Source organism: Xyrauchen texanus, chromosome 43 (assembly GCF_025860055.1).
Source record: "Xyrauchen texanus isolate HMW12.3.18 chromosome 43, RBS_HiC_50CHRs, whole genome shotgun sequence".
In the NCBI taxonomy this organism is placed as follows: Eukaryota; Metazoa; Chordata; class Actinopteri; order Cypriniformes; family Catostomidae; genus Xyrauchen; species Xyrauchen texanus.
Window position 1 is genome coordinate 16,576,527 of NC_068318.1, and position 25,885 is coordinate 16,602,411.

Below are 25,885 nucleotides of genomic sequence, written 5' to 3' on the forward strand. Positions count from 1 at the left end.
TAAAATATAAATTATATTATCAGCATAACAAAGTAAGTAAAAATGGACATGCATTTCAGAAATTCTTAGTATTTGGTATGTCCCTCTTTTACTTTAATGACAGATGCATTCAAGAGGCCATGAACTTCACAAGTTTGTGCAAAACCTGTTGGTCATTCATGATTTGAGAATGTTCCATAGAGCATCTTTTGGGCTTTGACGGAAGTAAGGAAATCTGAGTTTTTGGAGTTCAATATCACAAATTTGTTAACGCCTTATTAGTAAATTCAAAAAATGACGGACTCTTCAATTTGTCCTTCTTAATATCTTCATATTAAAAATATAATGTTTCTTTTTTTTTCTTCTTAAAATTGTATAACTGTTTATTTTGAGATGTACATGGGAGTTGAAATCTCAGATTTTAAATGTTGTTTCAAATTTTGAAACAACAATTTCATGCGAAACATGTTTTTTGTGCTCTGTAACATCGTAAAGTTATTGGTATTTTCACCAACGTCCCTCACCTTTGATCTCTTTCTCATTCCTGAACCATCGGACATCAGCCGCAGGTTTGCTGCCAGAGGTCATACAGGTCAGATTGATGTGATCACCCTCCATTGCAGGCTTGGTGAGTCCCTTAATCTGTGGTTTCTTAGGCACACCTGTATTTACAGAGAAGGAGAAAGTGTAGATAGAGGGATTATTACTTTATGCTTTATGCATTTCCAAAATATGAGCAGTAAGTGAGAGTTTAATGGAAATAGATTAGAGATATTTTATTTATTACCTATTCCAGTCTTTTATTTTGCCTGGGGTTTTGTCATTCATTGAGGTTAATTTGAATTTAGACCCTTTACTCAGGATGGTTTTGCAGTAAAGCAGTAAATCTTTAATAAAATAGAGGTTATAACAAATGACACAAGTGTATCAGACAAACTTATTTTAAAGTGCCTTTAAAATGGCTACAACTTATCTATACAGCACTGTCTGAGAGAGAAGACGTTGAACCTCATATGCTTGTGATGATGATGTCATTTTTTTGTTATCCACGTAAAAGAGCAATCAGCATTTCAATCTGATGAAATATTTGAAGCACACAGGAAATTCTGTGGCCTACAAATACATTACTGTGTCATGCGCTTCCTCTCTGATGTAGCAGGCTGAGACAAAGGAAAATCAATAGGGAACATTAGTCAGGAAAATTAGATATTGGGTTCACTTTGATTGAAGATGAGATCAGACGTTTGGCATTCTGTTCAAAGGCCTTATTCTCCCCTGTGTATTAGGCCTTAATCACATTCCTTCAAAATAAATCAAAACAAAAACAACCACAATTAAAACAACCTAAATGTACTATGCATTAAAAAAGCAACAGGGTAAGTACATCAGTCACTCCACAGCAGTGTGGCCTATAACTTCCACTGGACTCTGTGCCATTTGTTAATATTGTCCTAAGATGAGGATAGGCCTGGAAGACACCAAGACACTTTTCTGTAGCTTCTGATTTTATTAATTTCTTGATATATAAGAAAAATGTGTTTTTAAGGCACCACGTGAAATTTAAAAGTAGCTGTTCTTTTAAAAACACATCTGATATCGAAATCATCAAAGGATCACCCATAAGATCCATGATATGTGTTACATATATATATAGATAATATGAATAACTTATGTAACAAAATATATCATTAGTAAATACAGTAAGTGTTGTTTATGTGATTATATATTATTTATTTTTCCTAGATAATATTTATAACATGCAAATTAATTCACAATGAGCAAAACATTAATTCATTGCAGGCTTGTTGACAAAGAGTGTACAATTCTGATTTTGCTGGTGTACGTCAATTAATTAAAATGAGACTAGCTAATTGGGCTCCTAATTAATGCAAGAATATGGCATTAAGCAATGTTTGGGGGCTGTCACAGCTGACATTAACAGTGGTATGTTTGGGACTTCATACAACGTCTGTTTGACTTTTGATTGACAAAAGAAGGAAAAGTTGATAGAGAGAACTAATTAAACTTCTTTCTGTGTCATTTCTCTGTTCTGTGATCAACTGTGCCTTTATTGAAGGCGACCGGGTGAATCCATTTAATTAAATCCTGATCCCGGCCAAAGTTAGATTTGTAACGCCCCCACCGCATTCTGAAGTAAAATTCTAATTATCTAATTACCTACTTTCAGAAAACCACACATTTTTGCCATTTTCTTTTGAGTTGTTAATGGTTACGTGCAACTCCTTTAAAAATATTCTCATTCAAACCCAATGTAGACCGATTGCACACATTAAGTAACAATATAGCAATATCTCTATGCTCCATATAACTAATAGTGGAATTTCTGAAATAATAATAAAATAAATAAAAAATAAAAAAAAAATAAATCTAAGATGTGTCTTCTTTTTGAAATAATGACTCGTCACAAAACAATTGGCTTTATCTCTTAAATGGCTGAATGAGGATGTACAGATCCTGTGTGAAATGAACTCTTACCGAGGACGGTGAGGAAGGCCTTGGCTGTTTTGACAGGCATGGTGAAGAGGGAGCAGGTGTACAGGCCCTCGTCTGCCAGCGTGACCTCACTGATGCTGATCGTCAACTCCTGAGATGTGGCGCGGACCAGCTCAATCCGGTTATCTCTCAGTGCTGTGGTAACAAACAATCAAGGGAACGTGATCAATTGTGACACCTTCATTAGCATTAGTATTTAAGAGTGGCAGAATCTCTGCCACATTCCTACTATTTGCAACCTGCCATAAATTATTTTTATTAGCTTACTACACCTCACTGAGTAACCAACAGACAAGCAGTATAAAACAGTATTATTCAGAAAGAGATGTTGGCACAATATAACATACGAAAATAGTTGCTCCAAAATAGGAAATTAAGTAATATGTAGGCTAATTATTGCCACTTAAAAAATAAAGCTAATTTCAGTTCTTTATAAAGACTTTTTACAGATGTACTTTTCAACAAAGGCAAACATGTTGCAATGCTTCCTAAGACAGCAAGGACAGGATTTGAGTGTTATGGTGAATAAGGATGATAATCGGAGAATAATTTGGTCTGTTCCTCACACAAAGCAATCATATGGCTTCTGAAGACTTGGAATTGAGTCAATGAGTCAGATCGAAGTTTTATGATCATTTTGTAGTGCTTTGTGCCTCAGCTTAAAATTCAGTTTACTTTTGAGTAAAGTTAAAAATAGCACCAGAGTGATGTTTCATTCACAGTATGTTACAAAAGTGACATTTTGATGGGGCAGGATAAATGTCAATTTCCTTTTGAGAGACATTTTTTAAGCCAACCAGACATTTTGCAACCATTTACTAAACATGTTTTAATTGTTCCTCAGTTTTTAGTACTGAGGTTGAGCATTAAAACACGCATTCACAAATTGTGTTTTAACTGTTCTGTGATATTGAAAAATGTTAAACTATAATTAGCAAAAAGGTACATGTCATTCTATAATTGCGTTCACACACTGCACTGTGTATGAAGATCAATTCCATTACTATAGGGAAAAATTATTTGTGATGGCTTTCAGTCAGAAGCCAAATGGAATATGGATCAGTCAGAATTCAAATCTAACATCAAATCAGTCAGCAGAGTGTTCAGAATGAGCATTCATTGATTTGAAAGACTCATGTTGAGCTCTACCCCACTCGTTTACCACACAAACACACACACACACACACACACACACACACACACACACACACACACACACACACACACACACACACACACACACACACACACACACATGTTGTGTTTCCATGTTTTATGGGGACTTTCCATAGACATAATGGTTTTTATACTGTACAAACTTTATATTCTATCCCCTAAACCTAACCCTACCCCTAAACCTAACCCTCACAGAAAACTTTCTGCATTTTTACATTTTCAAAAAACATAATTTAGTATGATTTATAAGCTGTTTTCCTCATGGGGACCAACAAAATGTCCCCACAAGGTCAAAAATTTCGGGTTTTACTATCCTTATGGGGACATTTGGTCCCCACAAAGTGATAAATACACGCTCACACACACACACACACACACACACACACACACACACACACAAAAAGAAAAAATAGAGAAAGATTGGCAAGTCAGTATTTATATCACTTGCATGTCGAGTATGAATAAAAGTTCAAACTTATTATGATTCTGACCCACGTGAAAAAGTCCCCTAAGGATATACTGTAGTTTAAGTTATTAAACCTTTTAGTGTCCGTCATCACACAGAGCTTAAGAAAAGGTCAAAGTGCTTATGCAAAGGTCAAAGGTTAAAGTCAGAGACGGGGCATAACTCCTAAGGTATAAGAAACATATTTTTTATGGGCACACGTGTTAAAAGTATCACACATCATCAGACATTCGCCATGTGGCAGTAGAGTTTAATCTACAGAGACAAGGTAACTAGTCCTAACCTTCTGCCTTCCATTAAACCCACTCAGACATTTTAAGTCTCATTAACGCTCTGTAACAACCTGCGGTAATATAATAATAATATGAGCTTTATGGATCTTTTTCTCCCAGGCAGAACAGAAAGAACACATCCTCATGGTCAATTATTGGTGTGACCTTTCGCAACTCTCATAATAAAAAAATGGTCAATAACTTAGTCGTTAGCCTTGTCAGAACACCTGAAATCTTGAAATTGAATACAGCAGTGTTGGGGAGCCTACTATAAAACTGTAGTTTCCCCTCATAATTTAAATAAGCTAGAGTCAAGTTAACCTTTTAAAAAAGTATCAGAAAAAGCATAAACTTAAAAAAGTTGCTATATTGATATACAGTATAAGGAGCAATGTCTTTTCAAATACATAACTAATGACGACAATCATTTTTGCACTGAGAATGGTATTTCTATCAGGAAGACTCACAGACTTGAATGAAATTTAAGATGACATTTATTTGATGAATATAAAACAAAAAAGTAATGTCTCTCTTTGGCGTAGGCTCGTCAGGCGGTCCGAGGAAGTTGTACTCTAAACATATCATATCCTGCCAGAGATAGGAGGCTGGGGCAAGGAGCCTACCCCCATGCAGGACGGGACTCAACTGGTGGTGGTGGGGTGGTGGAGCTTGCCGTATTAGCACACTGAAACAGCAACGTGCCAGGGGCTGGAGGACTGCCTCCGATCCGCCCGGGCCTTTTCCCTCTCTTTTAAATTTCCAATTTGACAGTGTTTTTTTTGGGAGCAATGGCTTACATGTGATCGACTAGGAATTACCCAGCTAATGTTGCATTTAAGTTTTTCATTAAAATATTGTCAAGCCGGTTCTCGCCGCCTCCTTTCCCGTATACTCGCTTTACACTGGTGCAGAAGACCCGGGAAGGAGGAGGGATACGCCATAGTAGAGTTCTCGCCACGGGGAGGGGCTCGCTGCCTACCGACTGGAGCGGGAGAACCACTGCCAGGGGCGGGGGAGACCACTTCCTCCAGGGGCTGGAGGATCCCGTCCGCCGGCCTTTTACCTCTCTTTTAAATTTTACAGTGTTTTTTTTGGGAGTACTACACTTTTACATGAAAGTACCCCCCAATTGTAATTATTTCTGTTTCCCTCCCTTGTCCTCTCCCTCATGGAAAGAGGGGTGTAGGTCATGCTCCCCGGCCTGAGAGAAAGAGGGAAATGTGACAGGGCAGAGGACAGGGCCGGGTGTTGATTCTACACACCCAGTCCCTTATTAGGCTAATCAAGCCTCCTAAGTTTTTCATTAAAATATTATTTGTATTGTAAAGCCGGTTCTCACCTCCTCCTTTCCATTGAATGCTTTACAACAGTGATGAACAGCAGCATTTATTTTAATATTTTGTTACACAAATTTATACATAAATAGCAGCACAGGAAATTGATTTTTGTACTAGTTCAAATACATGTACTAGAAAAGCTACTCTATTATGACAACAGCTGAGCTACTGAAAAACCTTCTTACGTTAGTAGCACCGCTGCTTTTAGTTCGTTCATCCCCAACAATGGAATACAGTCATAATTGCTTCAAAAAGTATTACAGAGATAAATTGCTGGTTAAACCTCCCAGTCAGAGACACAACAAAACACACCAATTACGACGTTAAGTGAACTTTAAAGGAAACCGTAGAGTGGAATCATACAGAAACACTCCGGGTACCCAAACAAACATCCCACAACCCACCAAACACCCACGAGGCTCACAGGCTGTCATGATTTTAATGAAACAGCCTAACTGATGGTGTGTGTTGACTGTGCGCTTTCAGATGCGCCTCTCTAGAGGCCTTAGTTCAGCTCTCTCTGGACAGCAGCATCTCTGAGGTAATCGAACATAATGAGGTTCATTACAGGGAGGAAGGCGAGCCAACCCTGTAATGAAAAAGGACCTGTGGTACACACTGATTTTATGCTTTCCTATCCTCTTTCCCACATGAAGTGCATTTACGTAATATGAACACGGTACAGAGGCGATATCTACCTTACACTGTATATAGACTGGGCGTGACCAACTGAAAGTGCCAAAGCTGCGTGTTACCACAGAATATCCACTAACCGCAGAGCAATCAGTTGTGAAATCAAGCCTAAACTTCAGCCACAGAAAAATGTAAAAACATACACAAACTAAGTTGTGTATGTACCTGTGGCAATATGGTCTTTTAGGAATTTAAGCGAAGATCCTAACTTAAGGCACATACAATGCGATGTGCCATGTGTCACAATGGCAAATTCCAGTGTAAACAGCTCCATTGGTTCTGCAGAACTCTGTATGCATTTGATGTAGACTCACATTTAAATACAGAAAAAGACTCACTCCAACACACAAACACACTTGTACACACATCAGAATTCTAACCTCACCACTTCTGATATTTGGCATTACATGAGTTGAGGAATAGATGCTCTCTCTTCTGAATCTAATGCATCACAAGTATTCTGTGGAACGGAGGCTTTGCTGAGCATACACATACATATTGAACAGACTATATTGTACACACGGTCAGATGACCACTGTTCACGACACAAATATCTGGCAGCTCATGCTGCTTATTCTTGGCCCCTAAGCCCAAACCCGCCGCCTGAATCTGAATGCTGAACAGAAGAAGCTTCAAGAAAATGCCAGTAACTTCTGTCAGTTGTAGAAATGCCAAACAAACATTCTGTTCCATAGTAAATAGCAAAAGGGGGATATATATTCATCTTAGACTAAAGCTGTGACTCATCTTAGACTCTCTGAGAAATGTATGTATCTTAGTAGGGTACATTAATAGTGTCACATAGTTATATCAACATCACTTTGACTATCAGAATTAAGTCTGGTCCACTTTGTAGCTTATTGTTTGGTGATATATGATTCTATTTTAGAAACTATAAGGCCTATGTGCTTAAAAAAGTGAAATAGTGATAATGTTCTAATAAGTAATTTATTCTGTGTTATGTATTTCATGCTTATTACTTCTTTAGAGATCCAGAACATGGAAAGATGACCTATTGCACTGTAAGAATCAGATATGATTGCATTTAGTAAAGTTTCTTTTAAACAACAAGATCAAGTCAAGGGGTCATGTGTAAAATTGCATTTACTATTGATGGTTGATGATGCTAAAGCTCAGTTCAGCAAATTAATACATATAACAAGCATGAATCTGTGATGATGCTTATTTATCAAAATAAAATGCAAGCATGCTTTCTCCCACCCAGAATGACAATATAAGACATGACATGTGTTTTTGCTCTAAAGTGGCATATTGGCACAGAGATCGAGGTGAATTGATAGGCGTTCAAGTTAAATATCTCGAGGGAGACATCTGTTTAGTGTACGGACACTGTTGACTTGGCAGATTTTGCAATATTCATGAGGCAGTTCAGATTTTAAAACAGCAGTTTTATTTTATAAGCTGAAGGGTATAATTTTTTATGTTAAAATAGTTTCTCCTATCTCAGCTTAATATGCAGAGACAGATATATGTATGGTATTTGTAGGCTGATTTCCCTGAAAAGTCTAACCACTGTGGCTCTGTGGCACTATCAAAAAGCTCTTTTTTTCAAAATCCCTAAACGAAGACCAAAATTTCTAATACTAACTTTCAAGCTACATCCACCAAACCTGGTTCAGACCTTTAGACACTTCTAAATTGTGTGCTCTGTCTTTATTTAAAACAGAAAAATCCCATAGACTTACACTGATGGAATGTTCAAACAGGCCAGGACACCTATTAATTCAAACTCCTACACCCCATCTATACCAGGCGCGTCAGTTAACAAAATGCCGCAGTGGCTTGAGGCTGTCTACACTGGAAGTGTCAATGCGAACATTATAAAACGTTTAATTTGTGTAGTGGCTCCAGCACGTGCAGCACAAAATGGAATGTGAAACCCGTTTATTGTTGCCACAACAGATGCTTTCAGTGTAGACAGGATCAATGATCAGGTAAGTATCATATAATACTGAAGAAATGACTTGAGAGATGCATAGTGTGCTGCAGAAAATACAACTGTGACTACTGTAAATTGGTGTTTCGAGGTCATTTCTCCATAGAATTTTAAAGTAAAACATAATTTCATTTAACGTTCCTTATCAAAAGCTACACTTTGATGCTGCGCTGATTTAGCGCTTTGGGAACGTCTTTAGGAGTGACCAGCTATATAGAATTTATAGCCTCCGCCAGTGACATCATCAGGATGCACCTGTACAGGGGCTATAAATGGATGCACCACAGGTGCATCGTCAGGTCTTTGGTCTTCAGACCATTCTGTGTTGTGCTTCTCAACCCTGTCAAAAACATTATATTTTCCTAAAAGCGTCTAAAGCCTTGGCTAGAGGTGTCCCTGTGCAGCATGTTTGGAATGTGGCAGGCTGGTCCTCTCCACACATATTCATAAGAGTTTATAGTTAGATGTTCATGCCAGTCCGGGCTCTTATGTCCTCGAGTCAACATCACAAGCTCATGTCTGAGACCTTTCGTGCTCTTGTGAGCACAACTACATAACCGTAAGGGGTCCAGACATCCGCAGTGTGGCGGCGTGGGTATTCTCGTTCCCAAAGCGCTAAATCAGCGCAGCATCAAAGTGTAGCTTTTGATAGGGAACGTCTTGGGTTATTTAACTGTAACCCCTTTTCCTTGAAAAAGCGGAACGAGATGCTAAAGTAACCCGAGATGTTTCCTTGCATTGTGAAACCTTTGGGAAGTCTGAATCCCAAAGGTTCACATGCTTCTGCACACAAGGATACTTCATGCATTAAGTAAATAATTCAAATATATTCAAACTATTTGTGTTTTCTGTTAATCGTGTCATATTTTATCAGAAAATTTAGAGTAGATGAAGACATAATTAAGTATGTCTAAAATAAAAAAATAAAAACTGATTTCCAAAGGGGTTCATAAACTCACATTAATTCAATCACTATATGTAATTTGACAATATGTAGATTGCCCAATAAATGATTAATATTCATAGCTCCACAGTTATTGGTTAATTATCTGATGAACATTTATTTTATTCTTGTGTATTTCCCTTTTCCCCTTCTCTATTTAGTCCTATTGTATAAGACAATCTACAAATTGGCAAAATGCATATATGGTTATTAAAATGTTTATGTAATTTAGTTTTGATTGTTGTTAAATTCATAAACAAGTAAAACATCTAGTTTTCGAGGGGATCCTCGAGACAAAGATAATACAATACATATACATTCACTCACACTAAAGCTCTACCTCATCCCGCCTCGCCCTGCCCGCCAAGCCCACCAGGCCCACTAGTGGGCTGATTTTATTGCCACATTAATATGAATCTTCTTTCCAGATTGTCCTAGCCCCACTGACATAGTTCCAGGTGTAACAACAAGCCAGACAAATGAGGATTTACTTCAACTGAGCCCAACCCAAACATTAACCATAAGTGACTTTTGGCCTTTAGCATTTGATGAGTTAGAGGCAATTGCCCATTTCAGTGCATTACTCAGCTGTTGACATAGGGTTGATGTAAATGCATCAGCTGTTATTAATATCATTCCATTTATTTAACAGATTTCTAATCAGTGTTTCCAACTCATGGCTGCACTTGCAGCTTCACAGGTCAGTTTGGTCTTTTCTGTTGTGTTTGGTAATACATAATATAATGGTAATGAAAAATGTATAATGACACAAACTCCACCCTTTGTTTCTATTTCTTCAGGGCAAAGATGTCTTTGCTGTAAGCAGTAATGTGGTGGTGACCTGGCTGCCACCATTTGACAATGATCCTCTGCCAGCTTTACCTGTTAGTATCCTTTGAAATATGTGGTGAACACACATTATAATGATTTGCTATCTGAATTGTTTGTGCAGAAGTCAGGGAATGAATCACAATAACTATAAATTGCCATGATTCTCATCCCAACTCACAGGATGATGCTGCAACCAAGGACTTTATTGTACTCCATTCATGGGAGTTGAAGCACTGGATTGTTTGTGTGAGTAATCTATTTTTCCATATTTTGATGTAATGTATAGAATTGGGGTATGAATTTATGTCATTGTATTTTTTCCCCCATTGCTGTTTTTCCTTTTAGCCAGCCATGCACCTTCTACAATGTCCCTTGTTATGGAATGTCCCTTTCTTTTGTAAACTTGTACTTTTTGATTGTTATGCATATCATTAAAAAGTGAGGATTGTGGGCTCTTAACTGATTCAATTACTAATGTCATGTTCTTTTACAGATCCTGAAGCCTAAGTCAAGGGAAATTGTGTTCCTAGACTCCATGAACCCTGTAAAAGTTGGGCATGGAAGCTACATAAAGAGTTTTTCATGTTTTGCTTTCAGGATAGCAAGTTCCGGAGTTTCCAGTTCTACTGTTCTGCGTTCATACAAATAATATGCATATGTTTACAGTGGAGCTGCTGCCCCCGCAACCTGAATTCAGATAAGCGGTTGAAGATGGATGGATGGTGTTTACAGTTCATAATAACACAAATCTCTGTCTGCATCTTTGTGTAAACAACTTGTTTTACCCTGTGATAGTATTTGTTTTTATTCATTTTTAAATGCACAGCCTACAAATTAATGCTTTTTACAGGTGTGGCGAGTGACAGAAGAGTACTTTCACTTGACTCCCAAGAACCCATGTGGTTTGGAGATTGCCGTTAACTTAATGTTTTCAGATTTTGCATGGTTCTGTTCAGTTTAAACTTGAGGGCAAAAACATTTTCTATTGTCATCTTTTATCAGTCTGTCATGCCTTTTAACAAATTATCAAAACCGGATCTAAACGATATGGGGTCACCCCAACTACAAGAATCCACAGGAATGTACAGGGAATGTTTATGTATTGTTTGACAATTGTTTGTTTATGTAATTACCTTTCCTGTTCCATAAAAGTGTTTGAGCAGCACTTGACTAATTACATTTATATTGAAATTGCACAAAGGACTCGGCGGGGATGAAAAAGATTCTGCTCGCCTGTGACCGGGTGGAGGAGAACAGAACCCACTTTACTGGGAAATTTCACTTACCACAGGTCGTAAGGATGAATGAGGATGATGCCTTGTTGGCCATAGCAATGCAGGACCTGTTTGACACCATTTTCTATGAAGGTGAAATGGATGAGGACAAAATCCAGGCTCCCTTCCTTTTCACCTTTGAGAGAATAGAGGACATGGAGCTCTTCTTGCAGGAAAAATATATATTTGTGTCTTTCCTGCACAACCCTCACCTTTAACAAGCTAACTGTTGGTGTAGATCTGGGTAAATATTGTTTTGTATTGTCTTTTAGTTTTAGGTTTTGTGAAATGTCTTGTTTTTTCTTTTAACCAATTAAAGTTTTGTGGGAACAAAAAAAGTGTTCTTGAAACTTAATATACTAAAATAAAATTTTGTATCATATCTTATTATATATTTTGTTCATAGATTGAAGATTTTACATTTTGCTAACAAAGGTTAATAGAAATAAATTTAATACAGCAACACTTGAGGGCAGTGAAGTATGTGACTAATAAATTATAAATTAAGTAACACTTCCAGTCTACTAATAAATGTTCTAGTCTCAGAGCAAACTTGTCCTCTTGATTTTTTCTTTAGTGTGACACGTTGCTGGTTTGAGACTACTGGACAGGTTACTTATTACCATTTGATTAAGATGTGGACTGAGTCCATCAAAATTATATTCCATCTAAATTATATTCATAACTACATTGTTGTTCATGCATTCATTTTTCTTTTTGAGGTGGAGATCCTAAGTGTACATTTAAAAGGAATAAACGAGATAAGACAAGCATTTATACAATTTTTGTATCACACCTGCAAGGACAAGCAACAAGCAAAAGATAAATTCACAAATAGCCTACATAGAAAAGAAGGCAGGGGTGCACAGATTTTCTCAGAAATAATGCAGAGAAATCATGAAAAATTGTAAAGAAACGTTAGGCAATATTAGCTATGCCAGCATCTCCAGTTCCATACAAGTCTTATAGTTACTTTGACCCAATATTTGTGCATCAAAAATAAAAAGAAATCCTCATTAAGTTAAAGTTCAATATGACAAAGGGCTTGCATTAACGTTTACAGCCACTAGGTGGCAAAATAAGTGGCACTTCACTAGATCCATAGAGGTGGAGCTAGACTAGGTAAGCTAAACATAAGCTCCACCCATTTGCTCTGCAGTGAGCACCACTTGCATATTTTCATTCTCCATCTCTACCTAAAATTCTCAAAATTCTCCTTCTCACTTTTAAATCTCTGCACGGCTTGGCTCCCTCCTATCTCTGTAATCTGCTTCACCCCTACGCACCGACTCGCTCTCTACGATCCTCCGACTCTAGCCTTCTCGTCGTCCCTCGGCATCGCCTTGTTTCGATGGGGGGCAGATCATTCAGTGTTGTAGCACCCAAAATATGGAACTCTCTACCCCGATCACTCTGTTCTGTTAACACTATCTCTGAATTCAAATCCATGCTCAAAACTCACTTATTTGCTGAATGTTATAACTCTTAAGTTGTACTGTTTTTTTTTTTTTTTTTTTTCCGCTGGGTGCTGTCCCATCTACCTAACCTTCTCATTTTCTGTACCTTCACTGTTATCTACCTGCTGTTGTTTTGTCTGCTGTCTTTGTCCTCTGCCTTTATTGTTGCTTGTCTATTGTAAAGCGTCCTTGAGCACTATATAAATAAAACTTATTATTATTATTATTACCTATACTACACCTCCCAGTTTCCTATCCCCCGAATAGACCCTAGTGTGAGGCTGCCTCCACTAGTGGCCCCTGCTCGTTCTATCATACTTTGGCACCTCTGCCCACTAGTAAGTGCATCCCCTCCCTCAAATTCATCTCATCAATACCCAGGGGGGTATTTGTTTTGGGGGGTATTCATGCTCAGTTCAAGCCTCGAGCCTGGAGCCCTTCGCCCAGGACAGTGAGCCACAAACGTTTACTCTATCCTCTAACAAGGATTAAATTAACTTGCAAACTACTAAATTCATAAACACTCAGTATAACGAGGGCACAGAAAAACCCTGCTTCTCATTTAGACAACCTCTCATCAAAGACAGAGATTACAAAAAGAAGATTAGACTGATGTTCGAGTCAAGAAAATGTCCCTCATTTTATTTCCTAGAGCTCAAGGAAGATGAAACTTACCCTCACATACAAATAGACATCACACTAAACCCCCTCTTCTTTAGCGCTGCTCAGATAAAATGGTTTGTTTAATGGTGCTAAAGTTTTGTGGGGGTTTGTCTCTTCTCAGCTAAAAAACAAAACAAACTTTAGCACTAAAAAGCACTAATAACCATATTCAAGTTGGATTCATGTGGAAGAAATGTGGTAGAATTTTGACAGTGTGCAATAATGGCAGAGGAAATTGTATGGAGTCTGACAATCCGTTATCATAAAGTTATACCCATTCTTTCCCCTCATTAACAAATGATGTTAGTTAGAAAAATAGTGCCATCCATTCACCAATGACTGAAGAACCATCTAATTATCATGTTTAATTATACCATAAATCAGAGCATGATTGATAAATAAGTACCATCATCAGAATCACTAATTAGGTCTTTCATTACATCTCACTGTCTCAAGCCTCTTTCAGAGGAAATCATCCCACACTATGCAAAATGTAACTACAGCACTGTCATGGGCAGGAGGAAATGGGAAGTGAAATAGAGGAGGTAGATTCTTTAACATTGTGTCTCAAAAATTGTCTGGGCTGTATGAGTGACAACTTCTGATACTAAATCTGTAAATCTAAGGCCTTTTCCCTGGCTGCTACAATCTGCCACTAGTTTAGCATGGATTATGCCGTCTCAGCTACACATCCTTGTAATTAACACATATTTTCCATTTACTGTAAATTGCTTTGATAATAAATTGCCTTCATGAACAATCCTGAATCTCTAATTTTGCACTAGAAGGCTTTTTTTGTGCATCTGAAGAAACACAATACTGCATGATCCTTGTGCCTTCAAAAGCACTTGCAAATCATTTTCACATTTTTCTGTTTGCAGTAGAGGCTCTACTTAAAGCAAATTAGAGACTATGAAACATGAACAATTTAGCATGTGAATCTCACACACCAACAATTTCAGGATTTTGATTCACACTTTATTTTGTGGTCAATTACATACTGAGTTCATGTTGTTTATTTATGTGGATAGCTTAACTGTGCAATTACATTGTAATAATTAATTATATTAATTATAATAATATTATTACAGTGTAATTACACAATTAAGCATTAAGTAATACAAATACATTAAATGAAATTAATATGTAATAATATTGTAATTCAGCTTGTAAATACAAATAAATAAATATATAATTTAATGAAATGTCTGAATCATGGACTATATATATGAAAGATAAAGTGCTTCTGCATTGTGTTTTATGGTATTCGAAATGTGAGCAAAAGAAGCTATGGTTTCCTTGTCTCCCAGTGCCCATCTCATAATAAATTCACTACTCTGATGTGCTTGGCTCTCCCTGTTCAGCCCTGCTTCTAAATCTCATCTGACGGGACTCTTCCCAAGGCCGTCACATCTCAGTAACTCTCTCTGACATCTCAGCAGCCCCTCCACAGGGGAAAACCACCAGGCTTCTGAGCAAATGTTTTTATGAGGCTCCCAGTCCGTACAAACAAAATACAAATATTGCCCCTTTATTGGCTCCTTGTTCTCCTTCTCTATTTCTCTCTTCTTCTTCTCTTTTGTTCTCTCTTGGGGTCTGTAATTCCAGCTACCCCTCTTTCTCTGTATCATCTTATGCCTGAATGACAAACCATACATGGCATGCTAGTGGAGAAAATTTTCTTGTTCTCAAAACAAGACTAAACAAGGCTAAATGATTATATACATATATATACATTTTTTTGTTGTTGCAATTTTCACATAAGAGACCGATATTGACGTAATATACACTACCAGTGAAACGTTTGGAGAGACCTGCCTATTAGTTATTATTATTTTTAGAATAATTTTAAAGTCATCAAAATAATTAAATATTTCAAATGGGAGAATGTAAAGTATGTAGTAATGAAAATAAACAAATAAATAAAAATTAAACAAATACAATTATAAATATGAATATATGCTTATATTTGAGCTTCTACAAAGTAGCCAACATTTGACCATATAAAAGCTTTGTACAGTCTTTGCTTTTTCTCAACCAACTCCATAAAGAATGTACATGGTATGCTTTTTAAACAGTTCTAAGGTATACTGGGAAACTGGCAAATTTTTCTTTACATTTGGCTATAACCATTTTGTTAAAGAATATAGCCAACATAGGCACAATTTATATTTGTCTACACAACTAGTTTCAAGCATAATCCTGCACTAAAAAAATCTTAAAAGTCTATTTTTTTATTAAAGTTTAATAAAGTTTATTAAAAAATAATACAAATATAAAAAGTCTTTTTTTCAGATTTATGCATTTTAATTTCTTTAAAAAGTTCCATCAAATTGAATTGTGTGATCTTTAAAAAGTTAAATTGATAAAGCTTTTTTTTTTTTTTTTAATGATTCAGTTCAATTAATGGAAATTTGCAATTAAATTCAAATATATTTTTTGATGCGTGTAGATAAAAAGGGTTTTAAATTCATGAGAAAATTCAGTCAAGTGTGTCCAAAAACAAGAGGTGCCAAATACAGTGACAGCTTTTCACAGCATTACAAGTAGCATCTACATGCTCCTGCCGTTAGAAGGTTTGCTCGCTATTGCACAATGCCGACAGATAATATTCCACGTGACCTTGCGTTCTGAATGTGTGCCAACACATCCCTCTGAAAATGACCAGCTAATAGCTTATATTAAATCAATCTCTCAGGGGCAATGGAGATTGTGGCTATTATTGTTGCAGTAAATGATGTTAGCATTGCTGAACTAGCACTTAGCATCGCATAATGGTGATTTGTATTCTGCACGCACTAAGTGCCATGTTCTGTGCATCACTTCAGAGCAGCCTGATGCTGTGAACATCTCCCCAGTTGAACACGCCTGCCAAACGATTGAGCGGTAATGTTGTTACATGCACTATCCATCATCGTGCACATGCTCCATACACGCAGACGCCTAACCTCAAACACACCCTGTGCACAATAAATCCAGCTGCGAGGGAAGACAGCAGGTGTTGTGGCTGATACCTTGCTAGGTTTAGCCATGCTGGCAGGGGAATTTACTGCGCCATTGGCCATAGTGATGTGGTGTCACTGTGGGATTTGGGTGTCATTCAAATATCAGGCTTTGTTAAAGCCTTTCAGGATTGCCTTGAGAAGACAACCAAAACAGTGAGCTCTACATTGGCCTTGGGTAATAAAATCTGAGAGTACATTGTCCCATTAGGATCTCTAGATATTCAGCCTGTGTCTCTGGCTGTTTTGAGTCACAGCTTCTCTAGTGACAGAGAAATCAGTGTGTGGAGGTACAGAAATATGACTTGCTCCACAAGTTGGGAGACTTCTGAGAGTTTGCTTTTTAAAATCGCATTCCATATGTCTGATGAGCTCCAAGTAATACTTTTTCAGTTTTCCAGGCCACTGCACTGTTCTCTCAGAGTGTCATTTAAATAACTTGTTTGATGTTTGGTCGCACTGCCTAAGAGCTGTTAATGCAGTTTGCTAGTGCTGTGATCCCGTCTTAGCCACTGGGCATGCTTAGTTAACCACATAGTGTTGCTAGGTGGAACTCTTTCCTGTAATGCATCCTGAACATGGAATGAGGTGAAGAGTTTAACTCTTATTAATAGAGCCGAGTGTGGCAGAGAGCGGTTGGAGATTGTACGGCATTTGCTAACAAAGAACTTTGCTGTAAATAAATGATGTTTGCCATCAGATCAGTTGCCATGCCACTCATTTTCCACATCTGAGAGTTAAGCTGTGGATTAATCTTACATGGGAATACCATAAAGATGTTATTCTGCAATATATGTAGAGTGGCTGTTTAATAAGCTAAAGGAATGGCTTAATTTGGCATCTATAAATTAAATTACTTGCTGGATTACTCCACATTGCATCTCATTTTTGCCAAAGAACTGCCCCCTCAAACAAGAAAGGATTGTTTGATTGCCATGTAAAGCGACTAACACCAGTTTATTTTGGTTTTACCTGCCAAGTAGGAGAGTTGCACAGTATACCAGTGCTACGGAAGTATCATGATACTAAAGCTTCAAAATATTGGTGGTGCCACAGTATTTTTTTAAACGATAGTACCATCAATGTGGTACCGTAAGTTATGTAGTCTGTGCGGATGTAAATATAATTTTTGCTAAAACCTATGGCTGCAAAAACATTAAAAAGTTTGTCTTTTCGATTGGTGACCCCTTCACACAGTGCCCAAACACACATGTCTGAATCCCAGCATGTTAATTTGGTGTTCTTGCCTCCTTTAAAAAAGACAATTCAAACAGCGAGGTTTTGAATTATTTTGGATTTTGCCTGATGAGACTGGAAAAACCCATCTACCTCGAAACATCTACAAAGATTTCAAGCCAAAAGGGGAACACCAGAAACCTTATTAAACACCTTCAGACACATTCTACTGCTTCTGCAGAATACACATAGGTTAATGTCACTTAATTTTACCTAAATACTTTATCTTAACATTTACAGATTTACTGTTTCTCTGAAAAATTGAACATTACACTCGTTTAATCTGTTCCAATTACAAATGCATGGTGGCGGGAACTTTGCCCTTATGATTAGATTTATTTGATCATGTCCTTAAGGCGTGATATCGTAACGGGAGCCAGCTAGTACGTGATTGCTGTGAAGTGTGTAAACCTCACTCCCTAGCCTAAAGAGGTGCACTAGTGACTGACGTTAGAAGCTGTAGCCTTTAGCCTCCTCATTAGCACACACACCTCCGTTGCTGGAGACACCGGTTCGAATCCCGCTCGGAGCAGGTCTAGCAGGACCGGTCACACGATAAAAATATTGTTTGTGTAATCTGCATTTGCGCTGTTATTTATCAGGAGAGAGAGAGAGAAGCAGAAGCGGTTGTATTAATGCTCAAAACTTTCTTTTCAATGTAACAATATCTTCATATTTATGTTAAAAACATTCAAATAATCACAGAAACAATTTAATAAAAGTTTAATGCCATTACTGTTTGAACTGCCTGTTTTGATGTGGCGAAGGTTTTTACTATTATTTATTTATTATTTACATCAAACTAGGAATGCATTAGGTAAAAAGGTTGTCCATTTGAGCCTTCTTCCAGTTCATCCATTAGTTATTTTCACCACTTCCGCAGCAACAATTTCTGTATCTAAAACCCCTTTTTATTAGTCAGAAAGCCCTAAGTTACACATAACTATTAGAGTCCTGGTGAAATTACAGTTGACTATTATGAGAAACACCATTAAATCACAGTTCTTAAAGTCTTGCTTCCTAGGTGTGGGCACGGTTTGGACAAAAGCTCCTCTAGTTGCAAATTCTATTCTGTAAGGACAACAGAAAATGCAGACTGCATGGGGGAAATATTGAAAGTGGGTTGAAGTAAAGTCATCCCTTAATTGCAACTTTTATCAGAGTCTAAATAAGAGTGTGTGAGAGAGAGAGAGAGAGAGAGAGAGAGAGAGAGAGAGATAGAGAGAGAGAGAGAGAGAGAGAGAGAGAGAGAGAGAGAGAGAGAGAGAGAGATCCCAACAGTATGCAGTGTCTATATGGAGCTGGGAACTGAGATTTAATGAGGCCCTGTCTGTATCCATGTCACAGCCACACAACACTGACATAAAGTCAAGGAGAACAGAGAGTAAGCTTTTATTGCCTTCACATGCTAATACAAATCCTTAATACCCAAACCTGAGATACACTTGAAGCTCTATAGGGTAGAGTTAGCTGACTCATAGGGAGGTAAGGACAATGTTGTCTGTTTAGCTGACATTTACAAAAAAGAAATTGAAAAGTGAGAGAGTGAAGAAATCAATTTTTTCTTCTTGTCTTTCTTTCTTCATACGTTGATGTTAATGACATTAATTTAGCTTTCTTTTCCATCCTTTCCATGGAGCACAGAACTAACTGTTTTTCAGCCCCGGGTGAGAGGAGGGCTTATTTAGAATGCTAGGAGATTTATAACAAGGCTACTGCAGCCAAATTCCAGCAAGCCAGCAAGAGTCATAGACATAGACATAGAAGTCTTTAAAAAAATAAATAAATACAAATAAATAAAATAATAGCAAACAGGACCAGTATCTTCACAATTTCCAAACTTTTAAGGCCGACTCTCAAACTCTTTTCAGGCACAGCAAATTTTAAATGCATCAAAGGCTTGACAAATAGATTTCTGAGTACGATTCAGAGCGCAGGGAGATTGATACAGTTGAATATTATATTAGCTTTCTGAAGAGTTTCATATTCAGAAAACTGCTTTGTGATTACATTTGAGCAATGGCTTGACTGCACCTCTCACTGGTCATCTATAACTCAAATTCTGATGGTCCAGTTGTGAGAAATATACCATGAAATATTTCAATATTTCAATCTGGCATGACTCACCATGGGGAAAATCTCACAGAGGCACAAGACAGCCAAGCCTCTATCTCCAAATGTATCTATGAATAAAACCTCCTCACCTGAGAGTGAAGGAATGTAGCTCCGCAATGCAGAAACACTTTCATCGGAACTAACGAAAAAAAAAAAAGTCAAGCTTATTTCGAATTTTCTCAAGTTAAGTGTACAAAGAAAAAAAAAAAACTCTCACACACCTGAATGGTTATTGGCAGGTGCACAGGAAAAAATGAATAAATATGAAGACTGTTACCTCAACCTAAAATTAAGTGCAAAAAGAATCGTGTACTTTCTTTCCACAGAACACAAAAGATGCAATGAAAGTGATTGTTAACTGTCACTTATTGGCTGCCTTATTGTCATATAGTTCAAATTGTGATTGACATCTTCCTCTTTTGAATTAAAACAATTATGTGACACCACTACAGAAATCTAAAGTAAATTGCACAAATTGCAATCAGTTTATAATTGAATCAAATCCAGAAGTGTTGAATCTGTTGTACTGCACTATAAGAAAAGGAACTTGCGAACGTTTACTGATGTCTGGCAGGAGCTGTAGAGCCAGGAAATTGTACAATAGTTGCAGACTGTTTAAACGAGGGATGACTTAATAGGGATGTTATTGAGAAAAAGAATGTGGATCAAGTCGTTTAACTTGTGTTGATGGTTAACATTTAGTTATTTTAATAATAGCACAGAAATTTTCATGTAAATTTCATACATTTTGAAGTTTAATCTTAATTGTATCTGAATGTCAAGAAAAGTTCTATGCACATACTGTCATACTGCCCATAGTTTATAATGGCACGCAGGTTAATTTAGTAATTACCTTGCTACATTTCTCTTATATAAACATTCACATGGACACCTGATATGGACAGAGAACTGCAAAGCAGCCCACTGTTTCGAAGCACAGAGCATTTTCATCTGCTCATGAATGTAGAGAACTGATAAATTTCATGATGCCACTCAAAGAGGCTACACTTACAGCAACCGAGCATTTGTTTCTCAATAAACAATGCAATGTGCATACAGAGGAAAAGAGATGGAGAGAGTGCTCAGCTCTCTCCAAATCACTCAGAATTCATGAATGCCAAACTTCCCTGTGAAGTGCTTACAGGCATTTGTGTAAACAAATCACATTGATAGCACGTATCTCTCAAACACACCATTAGTATTAAACATTCACTATAATAGCTCATATTTCATGCAAGTTCAATGCATTATTCATAAAAAATGTTTAAGCCATGAAACAAAATTTCTTCAGTTCAGTTAGAAAAATACTTGGCCATTACTTGAATCGGACAAGCTCTTACATATCTGGTCTGCTGTTTACAACTTTCTATCCCAGAGATTGCTTGCGTAGTGTGAAGATTTTATGCATTTGGATATAGTGCACAAATGACAATTCTATATTATCCAGAGGCAGTTTCTGATTTAAAGAGCTCTGAATGTGGTGGGAGCTGCTGTTGCTTTCAGTAATGTTTTCTGAAGTGGCGGTTCTTGTGTGCATACACAAAATTGCTTCATAATGCCACTAAACACCTAAAGGAAGACTGCAGAAAAACAAAGAGAAAAAAATAAAAATGGAGAGTAGGATGCAAGGATAATAAAGAACAAAAACAAATAAACAAAAAAGAACCACAAAAAGCAAATAAATAAATAAACAGAAAACAGGTTGTAGAGATCTCATGAGAATATGGCAACTGTGCATGTGTAATTATTTGGATAATTCATATTTTATGTGATTAAGTCTTTGATAGAAAAACCAAGACACACAGAACTGCATTTACATCATCTAAAACAACACCACTGTTGCCATGGTCACAGAAAGACATCACAGTCCTGAGCAAAGGGCCTTATGGGTAATTAGTCAGATAGGTACAGAGGCTGTGAGTCAGGATGCCCTGGAGGATTCAAGCCTTACTGATCTGCTCTATATGAAATGGAAGTGGAGAAGTGTGAGGTGGAAGGTAAACATAGTTCTGCTCATTCATTAATTCTTTCCTTTCTCATCTCTCTCTTTTGCACATTTCCCATGATGCTTTGAAGGTCAGTCATGCTTAGATGGTTACAGAAAATGAGAAAAAGAACATGTACATGCCTGTGATCCATTAAATATGTGCTTTTATCAGGTCAGTGTAAGTTTTTATAAAAGTATTAAAGAAGTCTTAAAGTTGAACACACCAAAATGAAGGATCCCTTTTATCTGCTATAACCTTCAGTGAAAGAAAAATCAATGAATCCTTGTGACAAAAGAACAACTTTAAATTAACTATAAAAGGTACAGCTCCAGTCATGGATACTAACGTAAATACAGCCTTACATCCATGCTAAAGAAAATAAATAAATAAATATATATATATATATCGTGCAAACAAATTTTTTCATACAGCAAGAACATTTTTTATAAGATATATAAAAACAAATATAGATAAAAAAAATATAGATATAAATATGTAGATAAAAAAACTATTTACAATAAAAAAACTAAAAAGCTAAAAATAAAACCAGCTTTAAGAAAACAGTAGACTTTTATCTACAAATACCAGGGCCTCTATTTTGACATTCTGCTCTCTAGCTCACAAACAGGTATGGGAAATATTTTTCTCTTTCATTAATTTACTACATTTTGGAATATAAACATTATACTCAATATCAGCAGTCATGCATCAGCATTATGTCTTAAACGAGTGATCGCTCATTAAATATCTGGTATTGCGGTAATCCAATATGATTTTAAAATGACATTTCTTTTCTTTTCTATGTACATCAGAATTAGCAAGAGCATATAAACATGCTGATTTAAAATATATACAGTGTCTTTAGATTTATAGTTTTATCTTCTGCTTTAGCGTGTTAATAAAAAATATAGATTTTCGATTCCCAAACATTTCTTTGGTGAATAGAATAGTATAGAAGAACAAGGAGCCCAACAGCAGATGGCATGACCACCAGAGAATCCCACACTGAACGTCAAGTCAGTCTGGGATTACATGAAGATCTGTGGTGAATTATCCAAGATGCTTCAAACATCATCTTAAAACACTGTGTCCAGGTGTATCCAGGAGAATTGGCACTGCTTTGAAGGGGGGTCACACAAAATATGAATTTAGCTTTTTTTATGTTTACTTCACTTTGTACAATGTTAATTGATCAATCAATTAACAAACTATAGTTTTGGAAATTCGTTTAGGACTACTCTACTTTGTACATGACACAAGTATTTTTTCTGTCAATTGTTTACAGACAGATTGTTTCACTTTCAATATTCTATATCACAATTCCAGTGGGTTAGAATTTTACATATACTAAGTTAACTGTGCCTTTTAACAGCTTGGAAAATTCCACAAAATGGTTCAGAATGGCTGATTGGCTAATTGTGGAGGTTCACCCGTGGATGTATTTTAAGGCCTCCCTTCAAAAACAGTGCCTCTTTGTTTGACAGCATGGGAAAATCAAAAGAAATCAGCCAAGACCTCAGAAAAATATGTGTGGACCTCCACAATTCTGGTTCATCCTTGGGAGCAATTTCTAAATGCCTGAAGGTACCACTGTCATCTGTACAAACAATTGTATGCAAGCATAAACACTATGGGACCATGAAGCCTCAGAAAGGAGACACATTTTGTCTGCTAGAGATGAATGTAGTTTGATGCGAAAAGTGCAAATCAATCCCAGAACAACAGCATAGGACCTTGTGAAGATTCTGGAGGAAACAGGTGGACAAGTATCTAAATCCACAGTAAAACGAGTCCTATATCAACATAACCTTAAAGGCTGCTCAGCAAGGAAGAAGACACTGCCATAAAAAAAGCCAGACTACAGTTTGCAAGTGAACATGGGGACAAAGGTCAAATATTTTGGAGAAATATCCTCTGTCTGATGAAACAAAAATGTAACTCTTTGGCCATTATCAACACCATTATGTTTGGAGGAAAAAGGGTGAGGCTTGGAAGCTGAAGAACACCATCCCAACTGTAGAGCATGGGGGTGGCAGCATGGTTGCTGCAGGAGGGACTGGTGCACTTCTCGAAATAGATGACTTCATGAAGAAGGAACATTTTGTAGATATATTGAAGGAACATATCAAGACATCAGCCAGGAAGTTAAAGCTTGGCCGAAAATGGGTCTTCCAAATGGACAATGATCCCAAGCATACCTCCAAAGTTGTGGCAAAATGGCTTAAGGACAACAAAGTCATGGTTTTGGAGTGGCCATCAAAAAGCCCTGACCTCAATCTAAACATTTGTGGGCAGAACTGAAAAAGTGTGTGCGAGCAAGGAGTCCTTCAAACCTGACTCTGTTACAACAGTTCTGCCTGGAGGAATAGGACAAAATTCCAGCAAATTATTGTGAGAAACTTGTGGAAGGCTACCCAAAATGTTTGACCCATATTAAACAATTGAAAAGCAATGCTACCAAATACTAACAAAGTGTATGTAAACTTCTGACCCACTAGGAATGTGTTGAAAGATATAAAAGCTGAAATAAATCATTAATATAAATGATCTATAGTAACCTACATTATTAAATCTGCATAATGTCAATGCTCAGTGATGGAGATTTAACTGTTTCAAGAGTGATTTCATCAGCTTGTGTTGCTTTGTCCTTCGTATGTCTCATTACTAAGGCTGTTGAAGGTTGGAAGTGCCCTCTGAAGGCAGTGGTATACCAAGAGTCCTCGTCGTAGAATTACCTTTAACAATATGGCTTTTGTAGTACATACAGGCAGAAAAAGAAGAAGAATGTATAATTGTTTCATATGCCAGCATGCCTCTCTCTTAGTGAGAAGGGAATTTCTGAGGTTAACTTAAGTAGAGTTATAACATAATAATGTATTTGAGAAAGAAAAGAAAATGAATTTTGAGGCTGTACTGGGCCCCCCTGTATGTGCAAGCATAGGCACATGCCAAGAATGCATAAGCATAAATCCTTGACTATTACAAGGTAATTCATTTCAGAGTAAACAAAACATAAACAAAATAGAACAAATCAAAAACAAACACAAAAAAACAAACAAACAAACAAAACACAAAACAAAAAGACCTCTCACAGTTTAAGCACTGTGACCTCTGTATGTGCAAGCATTGGCACGTGCCTAGAATGCCTAATATCCTTAACTATTACAAGGTAATTCAGTTAAGAGTAAACAAAATGAAAAACAAAACAACGCCCTTGAGGTAATGCTGTATTTAGATAACAGTCATGGCAAGTAACAATCGAAAAACACAAAAAATAAAATAAATAAATAAATAATAATAAATAGCACAGTGTACACCTGGTTTTAGCTATTTGTACACATGTTTCCTAAAGACAAAACTGAGCAACTTTACATTGGAGGTTTAATGCCTATAATCTGACAAATTTGCTAAACCTTTCCCAAAATGAAGGTCACGTAACAATGTCCAGTCGAGAAACAGCTGAACAGACAAAGCAAACACACAGCCGAAAGTAGCAAGACTTAATAAGGAATCATCCGTGGCAGAGCAGGGTGCTACATGAGTGCCAACTTTCTCCGCAGACCGGCTTGTTTTCCCGTGCTTGTTTATTGGTGAGAGGCACGCACATTAGCTCCAGATGGCTACATTTCAAGAGAAAATAACACAAATGATTCAATGCTTCTAACACCCCTGACAACAAATGCTCCCGCTAACCTTTGCAATTATTTTTTCAATATCGTGCTCTGTTGAGCATTTTAAATATACGCATAACAGAAGCAATTAAGTGTGTGATGGCATTTACCTTTTTAAAGAGCTAATTAAGGCACAACTGTAGATGGTAACCTGCCCTATTGCAGGTGAATGGCAGATGCTAACACAGACAAGAACAAATTAAACTGATTACAGTATAAACAATGAAAAAGAGATAGATACATAAATAAATAATTTACTAAAGCGGGAACTGGGGAGAAAAAGAATCACCAGCATTTTGAAGTGTTTATTA

At 37.0% G+C, this 25,885-nt stretch overlaps 1 protein-coding gene across 2 annotated transcripts in view; it reads right to left on the reverse strand.

Annotated features, from left to right (window-relative positions):
- Positions 1-25,885, reverse strand: part of LOC127635447 (cell adhesion molecule 2-like) — a 558,530-nt gene that overhangs the window by 53,082 nt on the left and 479,563 nt on the right. For both annotated transcript variants that reach the window (XM_052115510.1, XM_052115509.1), the window contains exons 5-6: positions 2,476-2,628; positions 504-641 (exon numbers count right to left, since the gene is read on the reverse strand). In XM_052115510.1, coding sequence (XP_051971470.1) covers positions 504-641; positions 2,476-2,628 — 291 coding nt within the window. The remainder of the gene's footprint in view (positions 1-503; positions 642-2,475; positions 2,629-25,885) is intronic.